Genomic DNA, 24407 nt, shown 5'->3' with positions numbered 1-24407 from the left:
TTTAAAGATCCGGTACAATAAAAATTCTAAGGGGTATTTTGGTCTTTTTTGGAATTTAATGGATCTAAGACCTGGTGTAACTAGTATAGCAGAGAAGAAATGATATAAAAGATAATTTTTTTTTTGGTGAAAATGAGATGTTACAGTTAAACCGTGTATCCTTGGTTTACAAATTCTTTAAGTTTGATGCAAAAAAAAAGTTTATAAAATATATATTTTTGGTGGAAATGCATTGCACATCCAATTTTTTTTTTTTTTATAAGCTGAATTAACAAACACCACATAGACCATTCTACCCTTATTCAGAAATTTACAATTGGATTATTATTTTGACATTAACTATTTGTGATGATGTTTTTAGCTTTTGGTGGAATAGATAATACATGTGAGTTATCTTATATTTATTGCAGGCATAGTTAATATCGACTTGGGAATATTGTTTATAGGGGCTGCAAACAGATGAGATAGTTATTGCAGAAAAAAAAAGTTGTTTTGAAGCAGATCATTTCGAATGGCCGGAAGTGTTGAATCTTTTTTTTTTTTTTTTTGGTTTTCTTTTTGTGTAATTTGCTGGAAAGTTGTGTTAAGGTTTTGTTGAGGATATGAAGTAAAGTTTGCATGATTATTGGGACAGTGACAAATGGAAAATAATTTTCCCCATATTTTTGTTTTTATAATTTGAGAACCAATTATATATTTTTAAATTGTTCATAGGAAATCTTACCATTGATTAAGTTTCATGCGGGTTAAATACAAGAAATAACAACAAAACCCAATGACTAGTTTTTTTGGTAACTAATTGGATAAATCAGTGACGACTTTTTATGGTCACAAATAGGATGGACCGGTGACGACTTTCGATGGTTGCTAATCGGACAAGACAGTGACGATTTTTTATAGTCACTAATTAGGTAAAACAGTGACGACTTTCATTGATTAGTGACTACATTTAGTGACGAAACGGGTTGTCACAGATTTAGTGACCAATCTATTTTAGTCGCTATTTAGTGACCATTTTATATTTTAATCACTAATCAGTTTTTGTGATGGACCCATAGTGACGAAAAGTGACGACCAAAAATTTGGTCACTAAATCATTTAGTGACATGTACTTCTGTTGTTAGTGGCTATTTCATTTTCGTCACTAACTGACATTTTTTTGTAGTGATAAAATATAAATATAAGTATTAAAAAATGTAAAAATAAAAATAAAACGATATTTTAGTCTTTTTAGTTTTCTAAGGACCAAAAAAAACTTACTCAAAAGGACAATCCAAAAAAAAAATCTAGGTTTTGAGCAAACCTAAAAAAAATACATATCACATGGACTATTTTTGTAGTTTTGTCTTAATGTAAACCTAGAAAATATAATAAGTTAAATTTAAGAAGTAAAAATTGATTTTATAATTCATGATCGTGGGAAAAAGTTTTCGATCTTATTACGATATGTCTCCTTCTTATTATAAAATTCTGGCTTCGCCCTTATACATGTGGTCGTATAAGTCATATAAGTTGTATTAAAGTGTGTAGAGAGTCATTGGGTGAATCAATCAATTTGTAACCATTCTCTCTATTCTCTTGTTAATGTAAGATGTTTTTTTCAAGTTAGGGATTCATATAATTCACTTCTAATAGGTCATTTATATTAGATAATCTTACATGCCTAAACTGATAGGAAGTTTGTGAACGATAGATCGTTGTTTTGTAGCGAGATCTTTGTTTTGTAAAATTATTCAGTAATAAATCTATGATTTTATAGTTCTTATCATTCATTTAAATTAATTTTGAGTAATCTTTTCTTCTTATTGGAACTTAAGATTATATTGATAGAGTTTGTGATTACAAAACATTTGTAAGGCAAAAATAGACATGAATGATTGAAAAGGTTTATATTAAGCTATTTTAAAATCGAATTTCTTAGGCCATCCATAATTTATTATTCCAAAGAAAATAACAATTGTCACAAAATGCTATAGAAGACTTTGAAGGTGATGATTTAAATATATTCTTCTCGAACAAAAGAAAAAAAATATAGCGGTTATGAAGCCCAATTGTTCTTATCATTATACATCTGATACTACATATGTAATATAATTTGGATTCTTATATGATCTCATATAACATATTCTCATTCTTTTCCAGACATAAAAAAGATCATGGATAGAAAAATCAACACTATAATAACCGCTACTATACATTCATGAGTAATATTTCTCTCGAATGAGTTGTGATGTTATTAGCACCATATTGTTGTTGCTAAATCACCATCCAAATTAAATGGAAATCTACCGACCTGAAAGTTGAACAGTTGATGTAGTGGCATTTGATGTTGATGGAGTATATGTACTAGTGTCTAGTGAAATAGATACTCCAGGTTCCTTATATGTAGACATCATTGGGGATATTTGCTCAGGTGATCTGTCACTTAAAACCAAAACTACTTCAGACATTGATGGTCTTGTTGATGCGGGTGATTGAGTGCACATCAAGGACACCTCTATGATTTTCTTTACATCTTGTAGATATTCAGTTAGGTCTAGTTTAAGATCACATAGATTCTCATGTATTCCATTCTCGTATAGATTCCATGCCTATCATACACAATAAGAAGAACAAGATTGTATAAATTATATATTTCAAATTATTCAATATATGGTTATATGATTATATTTTTTTGCCTTCATCGATCTACTTGTACACAAGACTCATGAAATATGGACCCAAGTAAAAAATATATGCCAAATATATAACTTTAAGATACTTACGTAATCAACTAAGTTGCTCACAACCGATCCATTTCCTATGCCTTCAGTGCAACTCCTCCCACTAATAATTTCAAGGACTAAAACACCAAAGCTGTACGTATCTACTCTCTCAGATACATGTCCATGGATTGCATACTCTGGCGCTACATAGCCACTATAAATTATATCATATACGATTAGTTAAAAGGAATTAAATACAATAGTAAATAAGAAATCAAACACATACGCAAAGAGAACTAGCTAGAAAAGATGTTCAAATTGGTAAGGAGACTCTAAGTGAAATGAACTTACAATGTCCCTGCAACTTTGGTGCTGATATGCGTCTTGTTTTCTGGTAACAGTCTAACCAAACAAAAGTCTGAAATTTTTGGTTGAAAGTCTTTATCAAGCAGAATGTTGCTCGATTTAATATCTCCATGAACGACTGTGACATGGTATTGTTCATGTAGATATGCAAGTCCTCTTGCTATTCCAAAGATTATTTCAAACCTTTGTTTCCAATTTAGACTCCCTCGTTTTTCTCCTGCCATTTGTTAGATCGAATGTCTTAGTATTATAACTACACGATATCGTCAGCTAAAGGCATGCTTCCAACTCACCATAAAGGAAATTATCAAGGCTTCCGTTTTCCATGAATTCTAGAACAAGAAACATGTGAGGGCCATTGTTACAGTATCCAAGAACGCGCATAAGATGACGATGATGAACATTACTTATGATTTTAAGTTCATTATCGAAGTATGCTTTTCGTCGTCTAGAAGACATGGATGTTTTCTTTATTGCAACCACTTCCCCGTTTATTAGTGTCCCCTAATGTATATAACAAATATTATAAGAGTAGACATCTATTTAGACTAGCTATAAAGAAAAATATATATATACAATTATATAGGATAATAAAAACTAACACAAATACCTTATAAACCTCTCCAAAAGCTCCTTCTCCAAGTTTATGGTCTATACTAAAATTATTAGTTGCGATAATTAAATCATTGAAGTTATAAGCCATGGGGCCTAGCAGCAAGTCAGTTGCTCCGGTTGATTTATCTGTGAAGTGTAAACTTCAAATATATTATAAAGCACTAACAATGTACGTATGTAGTAAAAATACATTAAGATAACAATTCATTCCATTTTAAAAACATCTTAAGTGATGTACAAGATTAGTTTCTTTCCCAAAATTTCATACCAGGCATTTGTAGAAGTGGATGCGCATCAATTAGTATGTACCTTTTTGGTGATCACTTGACTTTGTGGACACATGCCACAAGATATATACGACTATAAGTACAATCAACATAAAGGCGACACCTCCAAGAACTCCTCCTATAATAGCTCCTTTAGGGATTGAAATTCGTCCTGGTATATTGTACATGATCACATAAATCCATAAACGAATATATTCCAAACAACATAGCTAAATGGCACCTAAGGACTCTGCCGAACAATCTTTAACTATAAATATCTCACGTAAAATTATAATATTAAAAGTCATGTCTAGGAAATAGTTCTTACCATCTTTTAGAAAGGGTGTTAAATCAATACTCTGGTTGTTTCTAAAAAACGCAGTACGAGAGTACCTCATAAAGCATCCTGCATCAATTGCTCTTCCGAATGTGTTAGGAAGACAACCTAATAAGGTTGTAGCTCTTACTGATAAACATTCCGCACAAACGGGTTTGCTTATGTTTACATTACATTGTGCAATTGCATATACAGCTACATTGTTGCCTTTTACTCGCCTTGAAGAGGCAGCATAGAAATTTGATGTTCTTGGTGTTGCAAATCGAAGGTCTGATAATAACTCTTTCACTGTTTCTTGAAATCCAGGCTGAGTTGATGTTTGGTTTCCACATACTCCAACGTTTCCCCGAACATTAGCCTCTGTGTAGAAGTTAAAGTTCTCGTACCTTCAACAATTAATATATAATGCAATGAAAGACATAACATAGAAACCATAAATGTATTTATCAGTAGAGATTATGTTGATTAATTTTCATAAACCCGGGATTGTTTAAATTTAGTCTCCTTAATATTTGACCTAATATTGCTTAAATATCACATCCCTTGAGGATAATCCAACTAAAATTTACTTCAAGTCATGGAAAGAAACAAAACGTTCTTAATTAGCTCATATAAGGTTTTGGTGTATAAAAATGAAGTAGTAAAGAAAGAGAAGCTCATGAAAGGAACTAATTACCTAAGTTCACAATCGTCGTAGATAACACGGCCACCATTGACAATCCCACATACTCTGACACCTGTCACAGCTATATTGAAACAGTTCAAACACTCTGAAGTGGAGAGATACCCCCTACATAAAGCAAGTCCGTAAACTGAGTCGCCGTTGATTATAGTCCGTGCAACAGCTTCATATACGGTGGCACTGGACAACTGCCGCCGGAGGCTAGAAATGGTGGTGTTCAGGTTCCTCGAAAAAAACTCTTCATTCAATACCCCATATTTACTGCAATAGCTTCTTATCAGAGTATTACTCCTCTTACTGGACTGCGAAGTCACCGTTTCCGCCATGATTACAAGGAGAATCACGGCCAACCAGCATATCATGAATCCCAAGCTTCCGATTGGTGTGTGAGTACGTTTTCCCATGGAAGAGAGAGAAAGAGAAAGAGAAAGATATGAATACCTTCCTATCCGCTAGCAGAAGAGTTATATGAAGTTTAGCTGTCACGTAAATTACTAGTTTACCCTGTTGACAAATGTATCAAACTACAGTTACGGAGGGCATTAATGTTATTATTGGTTGAACTCCCAATATACAGTATTGTCAAATTGTAGTGGTCTAGTGGGACCTTTGTGAATACATCCTTCAAGTTGACTAATTAGATGCGGCTTTGTTTTATTACATCGGTGTATACTTTTTTAAAAGATTCAACTGAATTGCCATGACGTATTTTATATTTTTCGAGGATATTGTCAACGTGTTTTTTTTTTCTTCCTAAATATTGCATGAATGTCATTTATACGTCAGAGCTACGATTAGCAATTGTTCGCTGGTCACTTTTATTTTTAATTGTTAAATCTTTGGATTTATAACTCTGTTTTGATCACTAGAACATATTTTATGCACAATTTACGAATTATAATTCTCTTCGTATATTTTCTAGCTGAAGTGTCACTAGATCGTGTTGCAATTAAAAACCGTATCATACAGTTTTTTCCAAGCATTTTCCGTTGGAAGCCGTCACTAATGGATTTATGGAAGGATTAAATAATGTTGGAAAAACTCATGGTTAAATTGTTGATGATTTTAGTGGTATAAACATATTTTAGTGTAAGTTTTTATTAATAATATTGAGATATGTTGAGATCCATTTACTAATCAAGACAGGAAGTGTGGATTGTACACTCTAAGTAATAAATGATGGTGTGGATTGTACACTCTAAATAATAAATGATTACTCAAGAATATGAGGGTCTGTTGGTAGATAGGGATGTCAAAGTAATAAATGATGACTCTAAGTAATAAATGGTTGAAGTTCCAAAATTCAGTTGGAACATAGATATTCCCGAAAATAATTCTTCTAATTCTATCTATCTTTTCAACAACACAAAACAACAAAGTATTTTTAGTATGTGAATTAAGAAGTGGTCTGATTTCTAAATGGTTATTCTTTGGATTATCCCAAAACTGATTTCGTGATACCCCGAGCTATGGGGTCGAAATATGGGGCAGCGCCCGCAAGCTAAATGGATTTTTATATCTGGAAAGGGTCCAGCCACACAAATTCCCACCAAAACTAGTAGTGATATCATGATGTTACCATTCAAGAATAAGGAGTTGTTAAGCAAGCTTAGAGTGGCCTTGGACTTCAAGAATCTGTACCTAGTTTACCTTGAGGAGCTTCTGAAGGTATAAAGCTTATATCTTGCCTTCTTATTCTTTAGATCTAGTTAGGGTTTTCTTTATGGTCCCTTTTGTTGGTTTTGGACTTCCCTTGAGTGTTTGAGCAACTCCAAAGCTTAGTGAGGACAGATCTGAAGGCCTTTGGTCCATTAATAGCATAAAAATGAAGTCTTGATGGGTGTTTTGACCTCATGCATGGATTAAGACCCTTGGAAAGGTCTTAATGGATTGTTGGGAACATGTGAGACATGCAAAGGCATAACGTTGCCAACTTTATGCCCTAGGACATCCTAATGAGGTTATTATGCCCTAGGACATCCTAATGAGCTTAGATCTGACTTTTGAATATGAGAAAACCGAGTATTAAGCACTTAATGGAAGAAAGTGCATATTATGTTAGTACGTTAGGCGTAACTTAGTGAACGCAATACGTGTGGCCTAGGGACTCAATACGTTGCGTGTACCAGGAAGGTACGCTAAGCGTACGCACATCAGATGGACTTGGATTCGTTTTGGGCCTTTGAGCTGTTGAGCCTCAATTAGTCATTGGGCATGGTCGTGTTTTGCGGTTAGTGGGCCATTTTATTTGTTTTGGACTATGGATGTTATGATTGGGATCTATTGGGCCATGAGGCCCATTAATGATTTTTGGACATGGAGTTTGGGCCCATTAACAAAGTAAGATTATTTGGGCATGTATGAAAGGACTTGAGGTTTGGGTTTTCCATTTGATTATATGAAGTCCTAACCTTGGGTAATGTTATCCTTGTTCAGCACGGGAGGTTAAAGACAGTTAGGAGAGCAACTTTTGGATTCTTCACATAGAGGTGAGTCTGCTTACCATATCAATGGGTCTAAGGCACCAAGGCCAACCCATTTTAATGTTATACGGTACACTAGCGATTGTAGAAATATGTGGTATGATAGTTAGCTTTATGCTAAGTGGTATGCTAGGTATTGTATGTTATTGCATGAAAGACCCCGGGGGAGCCCGTGACAGTTGGATATAAGACCATATAGGGTAGACCATGGCATTCCTAGGTAAAGACCATGTGGGGTAGCTCATGGAACGATGGTATAAGACCTTGGCGGAGCCCACGACATACTTACAGGTTTATGTATGTGTTATGTAGTATGTTTGACCCTTCTGTGATATGATATGCTAAGTTGATTATGTTTGTTATTGCATGAAAGACCCCGAGGGAAGCCTGTGGCAGTTGGATATAAGACCATGTGGGATAGCCCATGGATTTCCTAGGTAAAGACCATGTGGGGTAGCCCATGATATGATGGTATAAGACCCTAAGGGAGCCCATGGTATCCTTTCATGTTTATGTATGCACGAATTATGTGGTATGTATAACTTTCATAACTAATATGATATGTCTTACATGGATTGTGTGTTGGGTATGCTCTGGGGAACTCACTAAGCATTAGCTTATAGGTTGTTGATTTGTTTCAAGTACATCGGATCCCAAGGGTAAGGGAAAGGCTTGATGGCGCGGTGTACACTCTCTCACAGGCGTTTTATGGGACACTCTGATGTTTTAAATAAAAGTTGTAATTGATATGAGTTTGAAAACAATTATACATTGGAGGGCCATGTTTTGCCCAGAGTTTGCTTTAGAGATGGCTCAAATGACGAGTTACTTGAGCATGCTCAAGACGGATATCAGGCAGTTTGTTTCCACCCAATGATATGATTCTCTATTAGAGATGCAAGAGGCTACTAGGAGGCGTGAGATCGAGATAGAGCTTCAGACAAGAGAGCAGAGGCCAGCCAGATGCCAAAGCCGTTCAAGGCCTTAGATTTCAGGTCTGGGTGTCAGCGAGGCCATAATTATGGGAAGTTCAGTAAGGTTCATGACGGGGCTTATCAACCAGGAGGTGTGTGCCACAAATATGGCAGGGAGGGGCATTATGTGAGGGATTGCCGCTAGTTAGCCTCTGCTATGAGTACTAGGATCCTCTACCATTGTGATCAGGTTAACCATGTGAAGGTCAACTGTCCCATGATTGCCGCCAAGCCGACGTAGGCTCCCGTTCCAGCTACATTGAGGATCACAGATTGGCGCCAGGGGAAGGCTTAATCCCCGGGGCTAAAGGGCACGCTTTCCAGCTTACTGTTGAGGAGGCCAGAGCAGCTTCAGATGTTGTGACTCATATGTTTCTATCAATTATCTCATTGATTATGTTTTGTATTATGCTTATATTTATGTACCTCTGTTAGCCTTCAAGATCTGGCGTCACTATATGTACGGGGTTCGGTGTATAATATACACGGACAAAAAGAGTTTGAAGTATCTCATGGATCAGCCCAACTTGAATATGAAACAGAGGAGGTGATTGGTTGTAGTGAAAGACTATAAATTCAACATCTTGTATCATCCAGGCAAGGCTAATGTGGTAGACGACACCCTGAGCCGTAGAGCAGCAAGTGCTCTGATCCGAGGTATGTGTATGAGGATGATTGTGATGACTCCAGTCTTAGATACCATTCGAGAGGCACAGGCGGAGGCTGTGCAATTAGAGAACCGCAAGAGGGAGCGGGTGATTGGGTAGGTGTATGAGTTTGTGACAGATAGTCGAGGGCTTATGACTTTCCGAAGGCGGATTTGGGTGCCCTATATGGGCGGAGCTCGGCGTATACTAATGGAGGAGGCGCATAGATTAAGATTCTCGATCCATCCATGGGCCACTAAGATGTATTTTGACCTGAAGAGAGATTATTGGTGGCCCTATATGAAGAGGGATGTGGCATGGGTAGTTGAGAGGTGCTTCACCTGCCTTCGGGTTAAGGTAGAGCACCAACGACCACATGGTCCATTATAGCCTTTAGAGATTCCGCAGTGGAATTAGGAACAGGTTTCTATGGACTTTATCACCAAGTTACCGAGGACAGCACTTGGGGTTGACGCGATATGAATGATTGTGGACCGGCTAACAAAGAGTGCTCACTTCCTTGCTATTAGTGAGAGCTCTTCTGCAGAGATATTGGTCGAGATTTATGTGAGAGAGGTGGTAGCATGACATGGAGTGCCAACCTCGATAGTGTTAGATCGACACGACATGGAGTGACTAGTATGTTTCTATCAAATATCATGAGGAGTTGGGCACGTGTTTGCATTTCAGTACTGCATACCACCCATAGATAGACGGGCAAAGCAAGTGGACAATTCAGATGCTTGAGACATGTTGTGTGCATGTCTTATGGACTTCGAAGGAAGCTGGGATACTTATTTACCCCTGGCTAAGTTTTCTTACAACAAAATTCATCATTCGAGTATTAGTAGTCTCCCTTTGAGATTCTATACGGGAGGAGTTGTCGGACTCCCATTTGTTGGGTAGAAGTGGGCAGAGAGTGATGGGTGGCACTGAGATAGTGCTGAAGATGACTAAGTAGATTCAAAAGGTCAGACATAGGTTACTGATGGCCCAAAGTCGCTTGAAGAGTTAAGCATACAGGCGACGATCGGAGCTAGAGTTCCAATTCGGAGATTTTGTCCTCCTAAAGGTATCCTTTTGGAAAGGGGTGATCCTTTTCAAGAAGCGGGGTAAGCTGGGGCCCAAATACATCGGTCCATTCAGAGTGACTGCTAGATTGGGTAAGGTAGCATACTGGTTGCAGCTACCTGCACAGTTGAGCTAGATTCATAACACATTCCACGTGTCCCAGTTGAGGAAGTGTGTCGCTGATGAGATGTCAGTGGTACCACTAAAGGACATTCAGGTGGATGCGATCCTGAACTACATTGAGAGACCGATTGCTATCATGGATTGAAAGGTGAACTTTTGAGAAAAAAAAAAAAGAGGTGCCCCTGGTTTAGGTTCAGTGGCAACATCGGAGAGGAACCGAGTTGACTTGGGAGCCGGAGTCTGAGATGCGAGAGCAGCATCCAGAGTTATTTTCATGACTTCGAGGGCGAAGTTTGATTCTAGTGGGGGAGAATTGTAACATCCCAAGTCCAGGTATACCTTGTAACCCTTCATCTTTTGAGTACTTGTCTATTTTAGCCCCTTATTGAGAAAAGGTGGTGAATAAGTACATGGGGAGGACGCGAGTGTACGCTCAGTGTACTCATATGCATGCTTTTGACATGGAAGCCACCTAGTACATTGGGTGTACTAGGCCCAGAGTGAAAACCCTAATTTAGGGTGAGTCCCTTATATAAAGGATATGATGGCCTCATTCTTGGACACCATTCTCAGACAACAAACCCTTTAAAACCCTAAACATTCGTTCATAGAGATTGTGAGTGCATTTGAGAGCCTTTGATTGATTTTTTGTGTTCTTGTAATGAAGAAGAAGCTTTAGTGAAGGAGTGAGAGTCCAGGCCCATGGATCTGAGCATATCTAAGTTGAGAGCTTCATATAGAGGTATAAAGCTTCAAGCCTTCTCACTCTTTAGATTTATGCATCATTGTAGAGTATTTTTGGGTTTTGTCCCAAAAGTTGGAGACTTTATGAGATATTGAGATGCAGAGACTATGATTAACCCCTTTGAGTGTCTTTAGTGGTGTAGTGTCATAAAATTCAAGACTTGGACGTTAGAATCAAGCCATGCATGAGATATGATCATTTTGAGTTAAGAGAGTGATAGTATTGTGTGTTTGTGAACTTATCAGCCATGCAAAGGCTTAAAGTCACTGACTTTATGTAGTAAGAGCTATTAGGGAGTCCATATATGAGATATGAGCTAAGGTCTTAACTGATTAAGACCAAACAAGTAGAATGAGTGAAACTGGGATGTACGTTGGGTGTAATCCCAGTACATGCAGCGTACGGGTCGAGCATGCCTGATGCCTACATGGTAGCTGAGTACCCCCATCATAAAGATCTGGTACGTGCAGCGTATACGCTATTGTTGACTTTTGGTTAACTTTTAAGGTTTGGTCAATTTGTGGACTATTAGGGCCATGGAGGGGTAAAATGGTATTTTACTCTTCTGTGAGTTTGTAGAAGGGTTGGTATAGCTTCATTGAGAGTCATTATTAATTAGGGATAATTATTGTATTGTGTTAGGTGGAGATTCGAGTTAGAGATTATCCGATTCTTACGAGGTGAGTCTTCTCACTATACTTTACTATGAGTGGTATCTATGTGTGACTGGAGGGACTTATGTGCTTATTTGAGATATGTGATATTATGCATTTTGTATGTGTGACTTATATGCTAAATTTTACGTTTATTGCGATCGGACCGGAGGGTCCAACCTGAGTTGTAGGACCAGAGGGTTTCCACTGAGATAGGGCCGGAGGGTCCAAACCGAGTTGTAAGATCGGAGGGTCCTCACTGAGACACATGACCGGAGGGTCTACAGCGAGACACATGAGACCGGAGGGTCGATGCTCAGTTATAGCCATGAGAGGCTTATTATTTATGTATGTGGTATTTTGAAGAACTCGCTAAGCTTCGTGCTTACCTTGTTATGTGCTATTTGTTTCGGGTACTTCTCAAGATCGCGGGAAGGCCCCGACTTGATTGTACACACACCTGCATTGGAGATATATTTAGTGGAGGATACTGGATTTGTGACAAACAATTTTTGAAATATGTGTTGATAACTGATACTTGAGATTTTTGTGAAAATGTGACATGTGTTTTATTGTGTTTGAAAATGAAAGTTTTGGTTTTAAAATTTACAGTGTTACAAACCAAAGTTAGAAGAGTACCTTTTCCTTTTTGATTTCTTGATCTTGACCTTCAAGAGCTTAGTCCTTCAATTGTTGCACTTCTAATGGAATCACAAACACCACAAGCAATGGATGAACAAGAGAGAGAGGGAGAGGGAGAGGGAGAGAGAGAGAGAGGGAGGATGGAGGCTTATCGAAATCGTCTAGGGTTCTTTTAAAAGCATATGGGTCGAATTCTATAAGGCATAATGTGTATTTATACATGTGGCTGCTAGAGTTTTAGGTGGAAACCCTAATTTCACTACTTAAGCCTTAAGCAGCCCATGGACACCTTCTAGAATAGTCCTTGGATAAATTCTCTATGTGATTTTCATAGATTTCCAGTTGCAACTATCAATGATTTGCAATATTAGTCCCTGTTCTTTTAATCATTCTTCTTTGATCACTAAGCTAATTCCAAATTACTTTCTAATCAATACTAATTAAATAGTATTATTTTTTAGTTCATATATTATTCTTATAATATATTAATAAATCATTTATCAACCTCTTTCTCATAATTCATCATGTCAACTTGCTATGGTGAAGGCAACCCAAAAGTATCATGCTATTATTGGGTCAAGTACATACCCATTATAGTTATCGGCTTAGAAACCTAATCCAAAACTATCTTCTTACAAGTGGATACAAATGATGAAATATTAACACCTTGTTCATCTAGCATTCAGGACCTCATATCATTCTTTCCGAAGTATATGTTGATGATATCATTTTCAGATCCACTGATGAAAAGCTAAGTCTAGTATTTGCAGAGATCATGGATAAGAAGTTATAGATGAACATGATGGGTGAACTAACTTTTAATTTAGGAATGCAAGTTAAACAACTAACTGATGGAATCTATGTTTGTCAAGCTAGATATATTGCAGATATGATGATGAAGTATGGTTTTTATGATGGCAAGCCGACAAAGACTTTAATGTCCCCATGAATGACTATTGGCACTCGTCCAAATGGCACAGATCTGAATGTAAATTTTTTTCGAGGAATGATAGGCTATCTGCTCTATCTTACTACCAGTTGCCCTAAAATTATGTTTGCTACTATATTGTGTGCTTGTTATCAAGCCAATCCTAAGGAATCTCATCTTCTCATTGTGAAAAGGATCTTTCATTAACTAAAGCATACACCCAAACTTGAGTTATGGTATCCTCGTGATTATGAGTTCAAGCTGGTAGGATACACTGACTCCGATCATGGTGCATGTGGCATTGATCGCAAAAGCACTTTAAGATGACCTCAATTTCTTAGAGATAGATTTTTAAGCTCTTCCAAAAAAAAAAAAAGCAGACATCAGTGGCTTCTTCTACCACTGAAGTTGAATATGTAGCTGCTGGCAGATGTTGTGCTCGGGTCCTATGGATTCAGAATCAGCTCTTAGATTATGGTCTACACTCTTAAAGACTCCCATCTACTGTGACAACACCAATGCCATTCAGATGGTACATAATCTAGTTCAACATTCCACGTCATCATTTCATCAGGGACATAGTCAGTAGGGAAAAATGGATTTGTTTTACATTCCATCCACTGATCAACTAGCTGACATTTTCACAAAGGCGTTAGACGAGAAGACTTTAAACAAATTGATTGCAAATCTTGGAATGCTTTCATTAACTTAATTTCTTTAAACTGTTTTGATTTATCTTTGCTTTTGCTAGCTTTCTTAAAAGCACAAAAACGCAAAAACGAATGTTGCTTTTACTATGTTTTTAAAACATACATAGTTTGCTTAATTTTTTATTCTAATGTTTATATGTATTTTCTCTCGATCATCTATCTTTCAGGATTATCTTCAATTTATGTTCACTGCTTCCTTTTAGAGTTAGAAAGAGTTGCAGTCATCTAGAATGTTCTGAATGCGCTTGGCGTTGAGAAAAAGAGTTGCACAATGTCCTTTTTTATTGCAAGATTCTACACCTACTGTTATGGATGTGATGTGCAACCATCAATGTAGTAAGTCTTGTTTTCTTCTACTGAATCATAATCCAATAAAACCTCAAATTCCCTCATGCTGATATTCATACCATGATGGTTTCATGTATTGGATCCAGTTAATTAGTTAATTAAAAAGAGTGTCTTTTGCTCTTCTTTTGATCCTAATAAACATGAATCTTGGAATATATGATACATGGATTCATCATTCTTAGTTTTTAGTCAGTTGTATATGTGTTTATCTTTAACTATGCTTTCATTTATTGCGAGACATGAAGTGCATATATCTTTGAAATAGGAAGAGCATTTATGGCCAATAAATTCAAAAGATTTGATTAATCAACTCTTTATCATGTTTCTGAAGATGCTATATAAAGGGCCTCTAAAAAGGATTCATATTATTTTTTTGTTTGACTAACTCTTTTCTTATACTATATATTATTCTTTTGTGTACCATATTAAATGAATTGAATGTGAACTTTATAGTTCTAGACTGCAACTTAACTCTATGATACGAAAGGTTAAACCACTTCTAGTTAATGAGTTAACACCGTTTATGATTCATGCTGATTCCACCTCAGCTTGATTGAAATAATCCATTCTTTCCTTTATCTTCTTAATAAAACTTCACGATTCATCATTCTTTGTGTTGATGGTTAGTCCATGTATCGTAGGCTATCACACGCACCAACCCATTCTTGACCTTATATTGTTTTTTAAAGTTTTACTATTCAGTGTAATGGACCATATGCTGATGAGAACTTGAAAAATATACGCCAACGGTTAAGCTAAAATACATGCATCACGCCATTCTTTCCATATTTTCTGCTTTAAATTTTCATGATTCAGTGTATGATCCCAAATGCTGATGAGAATTCAAAAAATTTATGTTGATGGGTATATCATTGTCCGTGATATATTACACGCACATACCCACACTTTCCTAACAATTCTTGTATGAAGAAGTTAAGGATTCATTTTGTTAGCCATACACTGTAAAACTTCAACAGTCTTTGGAGATGGGTACATTTCATACTCGAATGTATTACACACATCATACCACTCTTGTCCTCTACTTATAATAAAAGTGATTAATTAGTCGGCATATGAAGCCACACACTGATGAAATTTCATAATACTATGTTAATGAATGATAGTTTAAAGCTATACTATCATGAGACATAACAATCTTACTAGACTACAAGTTGGAACTTTGATACTTTAGTCTCCTCCTCTAGTTCCACTTATTCTACTGATGTTAAAAAGGGGGAGAATCTTGCTAAACTTGAAGGAAGTCAATTTGACGTCAAAACAAGTTAACATAAACATTCTCAACTCATCACATTCGTCGTCCGTTGTGATACTTAATTTTTGCCTCAAAGGTATTCACTTTCTTAGGGGGAGCATTTCTTAAATCCGGAGAAATTAAATTTTCATTCTTTCTCTTAGGGGAGCACATCGAGCTAAAGAATTCATTGCAGACTAGTTTTAACATCATCAGATATGGGTAGATTATAAGGACACACCTTATGATCTGATGAGTCAACACACTTTAAACACAGCTAGCATAAGCATATACGAGAAGTTTTAAGGTCACAACTTATGATCTAAATAATTTGTTTTATGTTCTTTGTTTTCTTAGATTAGTTTTCTTTTGTTCTTTATAGTTGAAGTGTATCCGATCGATACAAACCTTCAAATAATAAAAAAAAGAGAAAAAGAAAAAAATAGAGTGTTTGTTTATTTTTTCTTATCGTTGTTTATTTTTCATTTTGTTATGTTTTTGCATGAACGTTTTACGGCTTGTTTACTTATTGATGCATATCCTTTCCTTACTCGAGGACTAGTAAGGTTTAAGCTTGGGGAGGTTTGTTAGATGCATCATCTAGCATGATTGTGTCAGTGTTTTCTTATAAATTTCTACTTATCTCCTTTATATTTCTATAAATTGTGTATTTCACAGTAATTTTATAGAATGCCCGTACTACTCACTTTTGTTTTGATTTTCAGGGCAAATTGGAGCACAAAGAGAATATGACACTCTGAGGATGCGTTGGATGGAGCATCGGAGCCGAATTAAAGTCGGAACTGAACAAGGATGACGAGGAATGATCTGGAATTGCTCAACAGGAAGAATTACGATTGAACAATGATAAAAAAAAAACAAAAAAAACAATTGATTGCATTTCCCAATTCTGCGATTGCATTTTATCTTTGAGGTTCCAAAAAGTTTATAATTAGCATTGTACTTCATTAAAGTGGTTCGGGACGTGTTTTCGTAAAAAATGTGATCGATTTCCCATATATGCAATCATAGAATGTTCCGTATTCCTAATAAGCCTATAAATAGATCCCCATAACCCTTCATTCAAGTATAATTGTGATTCCAGATTATGGAGAGACGATTTTCTAAAGATTCCACGTGCTAAACGAAGATCTGAAGAACTCGATATAATCTCTATTATCCGCTTAGTAAGATTAAACGATTAGAACTTAATTCCATCTTTTGTAATTCGTTTTTAGCCATGTAAGGATAAAAAAACTCTAGACTTTAGTTTCGTAAAAAAATCAAATTTTTCTGCAAGTAATCATTATTCACAATTTTTTTTATTGTATTTACTGTTTAGTTTGAGCAGTTTTATGCTTTATTGAACGTTTGATTTTGATTCAATTTCTGCTGGCCATCTTAATTGTCATTGAGTCATTCCACTTATCTAATTTGTTTAGATCCATAATTTTCTTTATAAATCACTAAAAGTAACAAATATTAGATTGTTTTGTGTTTACATTAACTCTAATATAAATTGATGAAACAAGCTTTTATCCTTCTGAGCTTTTGAGAAGTATTGGGCTTTATTGAGAATTTTACACTATGTCTAATGCTACTTTTCTTAATTAATTAAGAGTCACTTAAGTTAATTCAGTAAAAAGTAATGTTTAATTCAAAGAGTTTGTTTTGGTTAAACATTTTAATAAAAGAAAATAATTAGAGCTTGTTAATGACTTTTAGCACCAGTTTAAACAGTACACAATTCATTAATAGTGTTGAAAGTTATTTACATGATTAGGAGAGTGACAACAAACTGAAATTGCTTTTACCTTTTAAATTTAATTAAATTATTTTAATTTCATTTTCTGTCATAAATTTTAACAATGAAGACCCCCCCCCCCCCCCCTCATTTTAATTTATGTTAAATGTGTGCATGCCTTGTGTAAGAGAGGCGTAGACCTTATGTCGTGTCCATGTGGATTCGACCCTACTTTAATGTACTATAGTGCATTTGAGCAGTATTATTATTTATATTATTTATTTTTTTAAGCGTTGCGACACACTCTTAACAACCTGATATGTAACGGCCCAATTTTCACGCCCAAAAATTTCATTTAAAATAAGTGGTTTGTAAAATATTTGTAGTAAAACATCATCCGATCATATCATTTCATAAAACATATTTCGTGTCTGAAAACCTAAAACATGAAAATAATAATAATGTCAGACTAAAATCCCATAACATCTCATAATGCGGAAATCCAATGTGTGTGTATGATGTGTCGCTACCGCGCCAGCTCCTTCCCCTTTGCTGAAGAGGTACCTGAAACCAAAACTGAAAACTGTAAGCACGAAGCTTAGTGAGTCCCCCCATCGTACCACATACCATACAATCATATCACATACATATTGCCAGGCATTTATGGGGTGTCCGACCTACCCGGTACGACCATTCTGGGGTGCCAACCTACCCATACGGCCATTATGGGGGTGCCGACCTACCCATGTCAAGCCATTCTGGGGTGCTGACTACCCTTCGGTCCTAACAACCAAACCTCGGGGACTATTTCAACCTTACTACTACTATCACATATAACATAATATAAACATATTATCAGACATATCTGGGGTGCTTGAGCTACCCTTCGGTCCTAACAACCGAACTCGGGGACTAGTCCCCTCCTACTACCTCTATCGCATATAACATAACAAGCCAGCATGCAAACATATCACCACATACTGTCAGACGTGCCTGGGGTGTTTGACTACCCTTCGGTCCTAACAACCGAACTCTACTACTATCACATACAACATATCATGCGAGTATATAACATATCAGGTAGTAACAAACCTAGATGATATCACAAAGACAATCATCTATCATACGTGTCCTACTAGTGGGTCGGCTTTGTGGCCTTAGATCCACCGCTACTGGAAGGTAAATAACCTCGAAAAGTAGTTGCTGAAAGTCTGCTTGGTAAGCGCCTGACTGCTGAATCGGTAATCCTCCAGCTATAAATCATAAACATAGATTAGCCACTCATAAACACGCTTAGGTCATATGACTGGCCCACTCCTGGTCCAAGGTTAACTCCTTGGTCACAGTCAACTTCCAGTTGACTGGACTCGCCGAGTCATGGCACCGACTCGCCGAGTCCTTCTCCCACTAACCCGGTCCCACTCTACAATTCCCTCATCCCACTCACTGAGTCACCCTTAACTCACTACTTGGGACGATAGAACCGGCTCTCGATCCGACTCGCTGAGTCCAAGAACAACTCATCGAGTCCACACGAGCAGATCTCCTACTCGCTTCCAAATCCTCACCAGAGCATCCTTTATGAGGATTTGGGTTTCTGGGACCATTGCTACACATTAAATTGCTAATTCCTCATGCAGATACGAAGGGTTGGACCTTCAACACCAAAACCCCTCTTACTCATTAACAGTTCATCTGACTCGCCGAGTTGTTCATCCAACTGGCCGAGTCTAAGTCCATCTTCAAAGAACTCGCCGAGTCCTTTGACCCATTTCCCATATAGACCAAATCTGAGACATGAAATGCTTAAAAACCATAGATCTATGTTCCTAGGTCATGCTTATCATGTAAAGTTGCAAACTTTACGTGCATGCATGGCCCTACAAGCTCCAAAAGGCAAATCCAAGCTCTTTATGAGGTCATACACTCAATGGGGACCTCAATCTCTTCAACCACATAAACTTTATACTTATAACATGTCCATAAGGTCTATATCTGAAGTCCTTTCGGATCATTAAGCACAAACACATGGAGCTTGGTGTTTTAGGGTTTGAAAACCACCAATTAGGGACAAAAAAGGTATCTAATGAACTAGTGATCAAGGTAGGTACTTTTCTACCTGAATGAAAGCCTCTTGCAGGATAGATGTGGGATCTACTTCTCCTCCTTGCACTCTTCCACCTCCTTCTTCTTCTCTTAAGCTTCAAACTTCCTTCACAAGGCCAAAATCACTCACAAGGAAACAAAGGGGCTAGGGTTCCGCTCTACAGCTCTTCTGGAGGTGTTAGGGACAAAGGAGTCCGAGTTAGAGTGCTTAAATAGGGTGCAAACACCCAGGTTATGGGTTTTGCCCAAACAGGGCCTACCCGCTGAGTCCGGGAACTGACTCACCGAGTCCGAGGCTCAGACCCCGCGTCTCATCGCCCTCCTTCTCGGCGAGTTGGTCCTTCAACTCTCCGAGTCCAAGGCAAATTTCATGAATTAAAAATTATTAATTACAAGGAATATGTATCGGGAACCATGTGCTACATGATATGATTCCACTTTCAGAATTAAGAATTGATGAAGATAAAAGGCTGGTAGAAGAGCCAGAAGAAATCATCGACCGCAAGATGAAAAAATTGCGACATAAGATGATTGACTTAGTGTTGGTTCTATGGAAACATTTGATAGGGCCACACCTCACTAGGGAAACAAAAAGCGATATGAAAATTCATTATCCACATTTTTTTGCTTGTTGATGCAAGATTTCGGGACAGAATCATCCTAATCGGGAGATAATTATAACACCTGCATTTATCACTAGACATAGTTATGAATCTGTACTCATGTTGTTCGAAGATTGAGATCGTCTATAAAAGTGAATTATTCAAATATAAATGTGTTTATGTGAATTTTATAAATATTATGTGATATATGTGTATAAGCTTACATCGAAACGTAATAAATAATGGCTAAAATAGATATTAAAAATAAAACACTATTTAAGATAAATAATCTAAACAAAAATCATACTAATCGAAAAACCTAACTCGTGCATATAAAGAACGCCTAAATCTGACTTCTTAAGAGGAGGTTACAGTTTTTCGAAGTTTCAGTGTAGTAGTATGTGACACAGAAATCGAAATTAAAATCAGCCAATTATCAGGGAAAAATCTAAACTAGAATATCAAGGATCTCGTGATATGGAATCCGTCGATATAAAGACAATCAAGAAGATAGGTCACATGTGAGAGTTATGATTTTTATACGGAATTTAACAGTCTAATCCTGCTAAAAATATGAATTTAAAATTAAAATAAGAATTAGCCTATGGAAGCTACATGAAAGTTGAAAATCTCATCGATAGCTAAGTGTGGATATAAAGAACGTCAAAAAAAAGTTCGTGTTAAAAAGATATTAAATTTTGAATAACTGAAGAATCCACGAGCATGCGGACGCGTGTCAACAAGATGTGAGGCGCGTACTGACAACCCACCCATAACTGATACATGGAAGGCTTGGATTGGAACCACGTCGATGCCCCTGACAAGAGCTGCGGTGAACCTAGAATTTGGTTGTGGCGCACCCTCTTACACTTTCTATAAACTGTAGTGTTTCAATGCTCATTTCTCACACCCTTCCACTCCAAAGCCTCCGGAATCTTTTCCCAACCTCAAGTACCTTTACCCCCTAATTCCAGGCTATTTTAGGGAGGCCATGTGACATTTGAGAGCCGAAGATTAGAAGCTTTCAGGTCAAAATACTACTCGCACAATTATCCGTTCTCATTAGAAAAATCTGTAAGTTAAGTTGGACTTATCTTAATTTAATTGTAACTTATATTTTTAATCATAATCATTATTATGAACCTATATATAAGATTTGTCAGTAATTCTAAGTCATAATAATAATCGATATACATAAAGAAGTGATGTCTAGGCTGGATTTAGTTAGGTGCTTAAAATGACATTTCCAAACAGTACATTATGTATACCAAATAGACCCTACCTACGATATGATCCTACCTAGTTATTCCTTATTTGATAAACCTTGATGTAGACATTAGGATTGTTGAGGAATCTAGACTATCATTATTATAGTCACAAGAAATATGAGACAAGACTAAGACTTAGCACTATTTAAATCAAGATCTATTGAAAGGATAAAGTGTTAAGCAAGGTGTTTCCCTAACCTCAAATCACCTACTCTTGTCAAGCGAGCGCGTAGTTACTTTCAAGAGAATAATTTAATAAAATTATTTATTAAATGCTAATTGTATTTATTATACTCTGTGATATTTGAATAACTATAATAGTACTACTTGATTATGATTTGTTTTAGAAGTAGATGGCCTTTAACAACAGTATTGATTAGTTATGAAAATAAGGATTATAAAGAATGCTTAGTTCAAATTAAGCTGGAAGTTGAATAAGTCTTATCGTGGGGTAGAGTGTGAGATCAATGCATAGTGTAGTTGTCATCCTCTTCTTTGATGACCATAAATGATAGGTCCAAATTAGACAACTGGAAACTATTTCTGATGCGTGCAATTAGCTACACCTAATTTTAATATTTATAACCTAATTTCCTTACTAACTAAATTGCACTTTGGCAGTGTACTTAGTCAAAATTAAAGAATAGTCGAGTAATTTGGGTGTCGATCACAGGGAACGGTGCTAACTGATTAATCTATTTACAACTAAATTAACCTAATTACTAACAAAAGAAGGGTTTTTATCTGATTTTGCAAGGTCAGACGAACTTAACTCAATTTTAATCAATTACTAAAAACACTCTTGTTTAGTTCAAATCCACTTCTTCTTTATGATTAGCTAACAATTATGGATTATTAAGTTGCTTATTATTGTATTAGTAATTTAAGTCTAATTTTACCAGTATTAACTAATTCATGTAAAACTATATATGGTCACACATAGTCAAACACAGAATAAGTTGTAGATTATAAATTTGCTATGTAAGATTAAGCAAACACAATTATGGTCATAATTTATGTTCTCTAGCACAGCTAAATTTATTTACTTCAATTACTATCTTAGATTTTGGTCGATCCTAGCTCTAGTAATTTAATATTCACTAAATCACTAGGTTTCAAGTTCATGTAGTCTAATAATCACTAAGCTACACAGAACATGAATTCAAGCAACTAAAGAAACAAATATTAACATGCTAGGTAATAACAAATCAAACACAAGCAATTTACCAACTAATCAAATCCATTAATAATTAAGCTAAACCATATGTCAGAAGCTTCATCTAGCTAAACAAGAGTAGCTAAATTCAGCTACTCATAGCAACAATCAAACAAATACAAATCAAATTAATAAACATGTTCATAAGTTCCAAACAAATAAACTTATTAAGAACTTTCACTCCTTTGACTTTGAAACCCTTTTTCCAGAACTTCCCTCCTGCTAAAAATCGTCTTCTGAAAACCTTCCAACCAGCCAAAAGTTCTTCAAATTGTAATGGCCAAGAATATTTATAGTTTCTGATTTCGCCGAGTTCACGTCATGAGCCAATAAGTCTCACGACGTGAATATGAGATAAACGTGTTCGACAAGGAGTCTTTCATCAGGATGCATATCTTCTAGATTACTCCACTCACGACGTGAATCTATAATTGCTCACGTCGTGAGTACGTATTATTGCTGAATTTTTATCTTTCTTCTTTCAAGCCTTCATAGTTCCATGCTTTATCCATAATTCTATGCAAATAACTAAAATATTAATAAAAATGTAAATAAATATTGCCTAAAAATATGTATAAATATGGCAATATCAATTACTAAGTCATCGACCAGAGTAGATGACAACACTTGACAACTCTAGGTAGTGTAGTGAATTATGTTGCTAGTGTGGATATATAACCCAAAGACATAGATAAAATATGATACCATATTTATCAAATACTCTGAAGATTATTTGCCTTTGTTATGACTTACACTAGCTAGGGAATCCCTTAGACATGTAGTCAAAGAGTTCCTTAAACAATTCATAAGGTAAGGTTATTCTTCTAGATAGTCGTTCATTTAGGATTCGTTAGAATCGGTTAGGCTGGGTAGATTGTCTTATAGATATTACATCACATTTTATATATCTATATTCTGTAGTAATGATTGTTTTGCTGGAATGTTATTATGATTTATTATCAATAAAAATATTATGGGATTAAAAACCCTACGTATCTTACCAGGTTTCACAAACCTGACGCAATCAATTTATATGAATCACAAGTAGAGGAACTAAGGCTGCTAGAAAATAATTAGGATGCCGAGTGAAATAAGAGATGAGCTTGTAATAGCATTTTAGGACCTTTTAGTATTTATTTTATAACCTATGTTTGGATATTAACGGTCATATCCTTGGTATTATAATATTATGAAATACTTTGTTATCTTAAAATGGTTTATTTAAACTGAGATTTTCCACAACATAATAACTTGAAGCGTAAAGAAATTTTTTTAATTGGTTCTGAAAAATTGGGGATGTCAAAAAGAGTATGCACCACTTATATTTACATCTGGGGAGAATACGTTAGCAAACTACTTAGCCTCGAAAAGCAAAAAAATTGAAGCTTAGGCCCCGTTTGATAGTTGCTAACTCAGAAAGTGCTTACTAGGAAATTTCTATCTGACTAATATATTTTGACTGGGTAAGAAATCATGTTGTTAGTAAGAAATCATGTTGTTTGTACATCTGAATGACTATGTTGATTGATGAGAAATGACCATTTTACCCTTCTACTTTATCTACTGGATGAATTTGTTGAATAATGATAAAAACATACAAATTGTGATACAAAATGTAAATATTCAACTATTTTATCAAGATCAAACTCAACAATAAAATGTATGTATGAATTCAACAACATAAACAATCTCCCTTTACAAAAACTATGATGTTCTAAGTTTGAATCCAATAAATAAAGGAAGTACTAGCAAATCAATTAACTAACTAGCAAATCAAAGTAGTCAATGAGCAAGAAAACAAATTCTGCACCAATTGTTTTCTGATATTAGCAAATTCTGCACCATTTTCTCTTTCAAAAAATAAATATTCTGCACCAATTTGTCTTTCAAAAAAAATCAACACCAATTTCTCTTTCCAAAAAAA

General features: G+C 35.9%; 1 protein-coding gene across 1 annotated transcript; it reads right to left on the bottom strand.

Moving 5' to 3' along the window:
* Positions 1-2111: 2111 nt before the first annotated feature.
* On the bottom strand, positions 2112-5374 carry LOC145029109 (cysteine-rich receptor-like protein kinase 2). Its single transcript, XM_078977731.1, has 8 exons — positions 4966-5374; positions 4281-4675; positions 3996-4124; positions 3682-3812; positions 3365-3575; positions 3057-3288; positions 2766-2919; positions 2112-2591 (listed from the first exon to the last, which is right to left on the bottom strand). Exons 1-8 carry the CDS (start codon positions 5331-5333, stop codon positions 2286-2288), a joined length of 1926 nt encoding a protein of 641 aa, XP_078833857.1. The 5' UTR covers positions 5334-5374; the 3' UTR covers positions 2112-2285.
* Between the last annotated feature and the right edge of the window lie 19033 nt (positions 5375-24407).

The sequence above is a fragment of the Lactuca saligna genome, chromosome 2, assembly GCF_052625555.1.
Source record: "Lactuca saligna cultivar CGN05327 chromosome 2, ASM5262555v1, whole genome shotgun sequence".
In the NCBI taxonomy this organism is placed as follows: domain Eukaryota; kingdom Viridiplantae; phylum Streptophyta; class Magnoliopsida; order Asterales; family Asteraceae; genus Lactuca; species Lactuca saligna.
This window is presented reverse-complemented; position numbering and strand designations above follow the sequence as displayed.

What these genes read in the sequence shown, in the direction of transcription:
- LOC145029109 (XM_078977731.1), bottom strand. Translation starts at nt 5,333, where the DNA reads ATGATATGCTGGTTGGCCGTGATTCTCCTTGTAATCATGGCGGAAACG. An exon ending in GTCAAGTGATCACCAAAAAG is followed by an intron (nt 3,813 to 3,995) that starts GTACATACTAAT and finishes TACACTTCACAG; the next exon opens with ATAAATCAACCGGAGCAACT. An exon ending in TGAGCAACTTAGTTGATTAC is followed by an intron (nt 2,592 to 2,765) that starts GTAAGTATCTTA and finishes TGTGTATGATAG; the next exon opens with GCATGGAATCTATACGAGAA.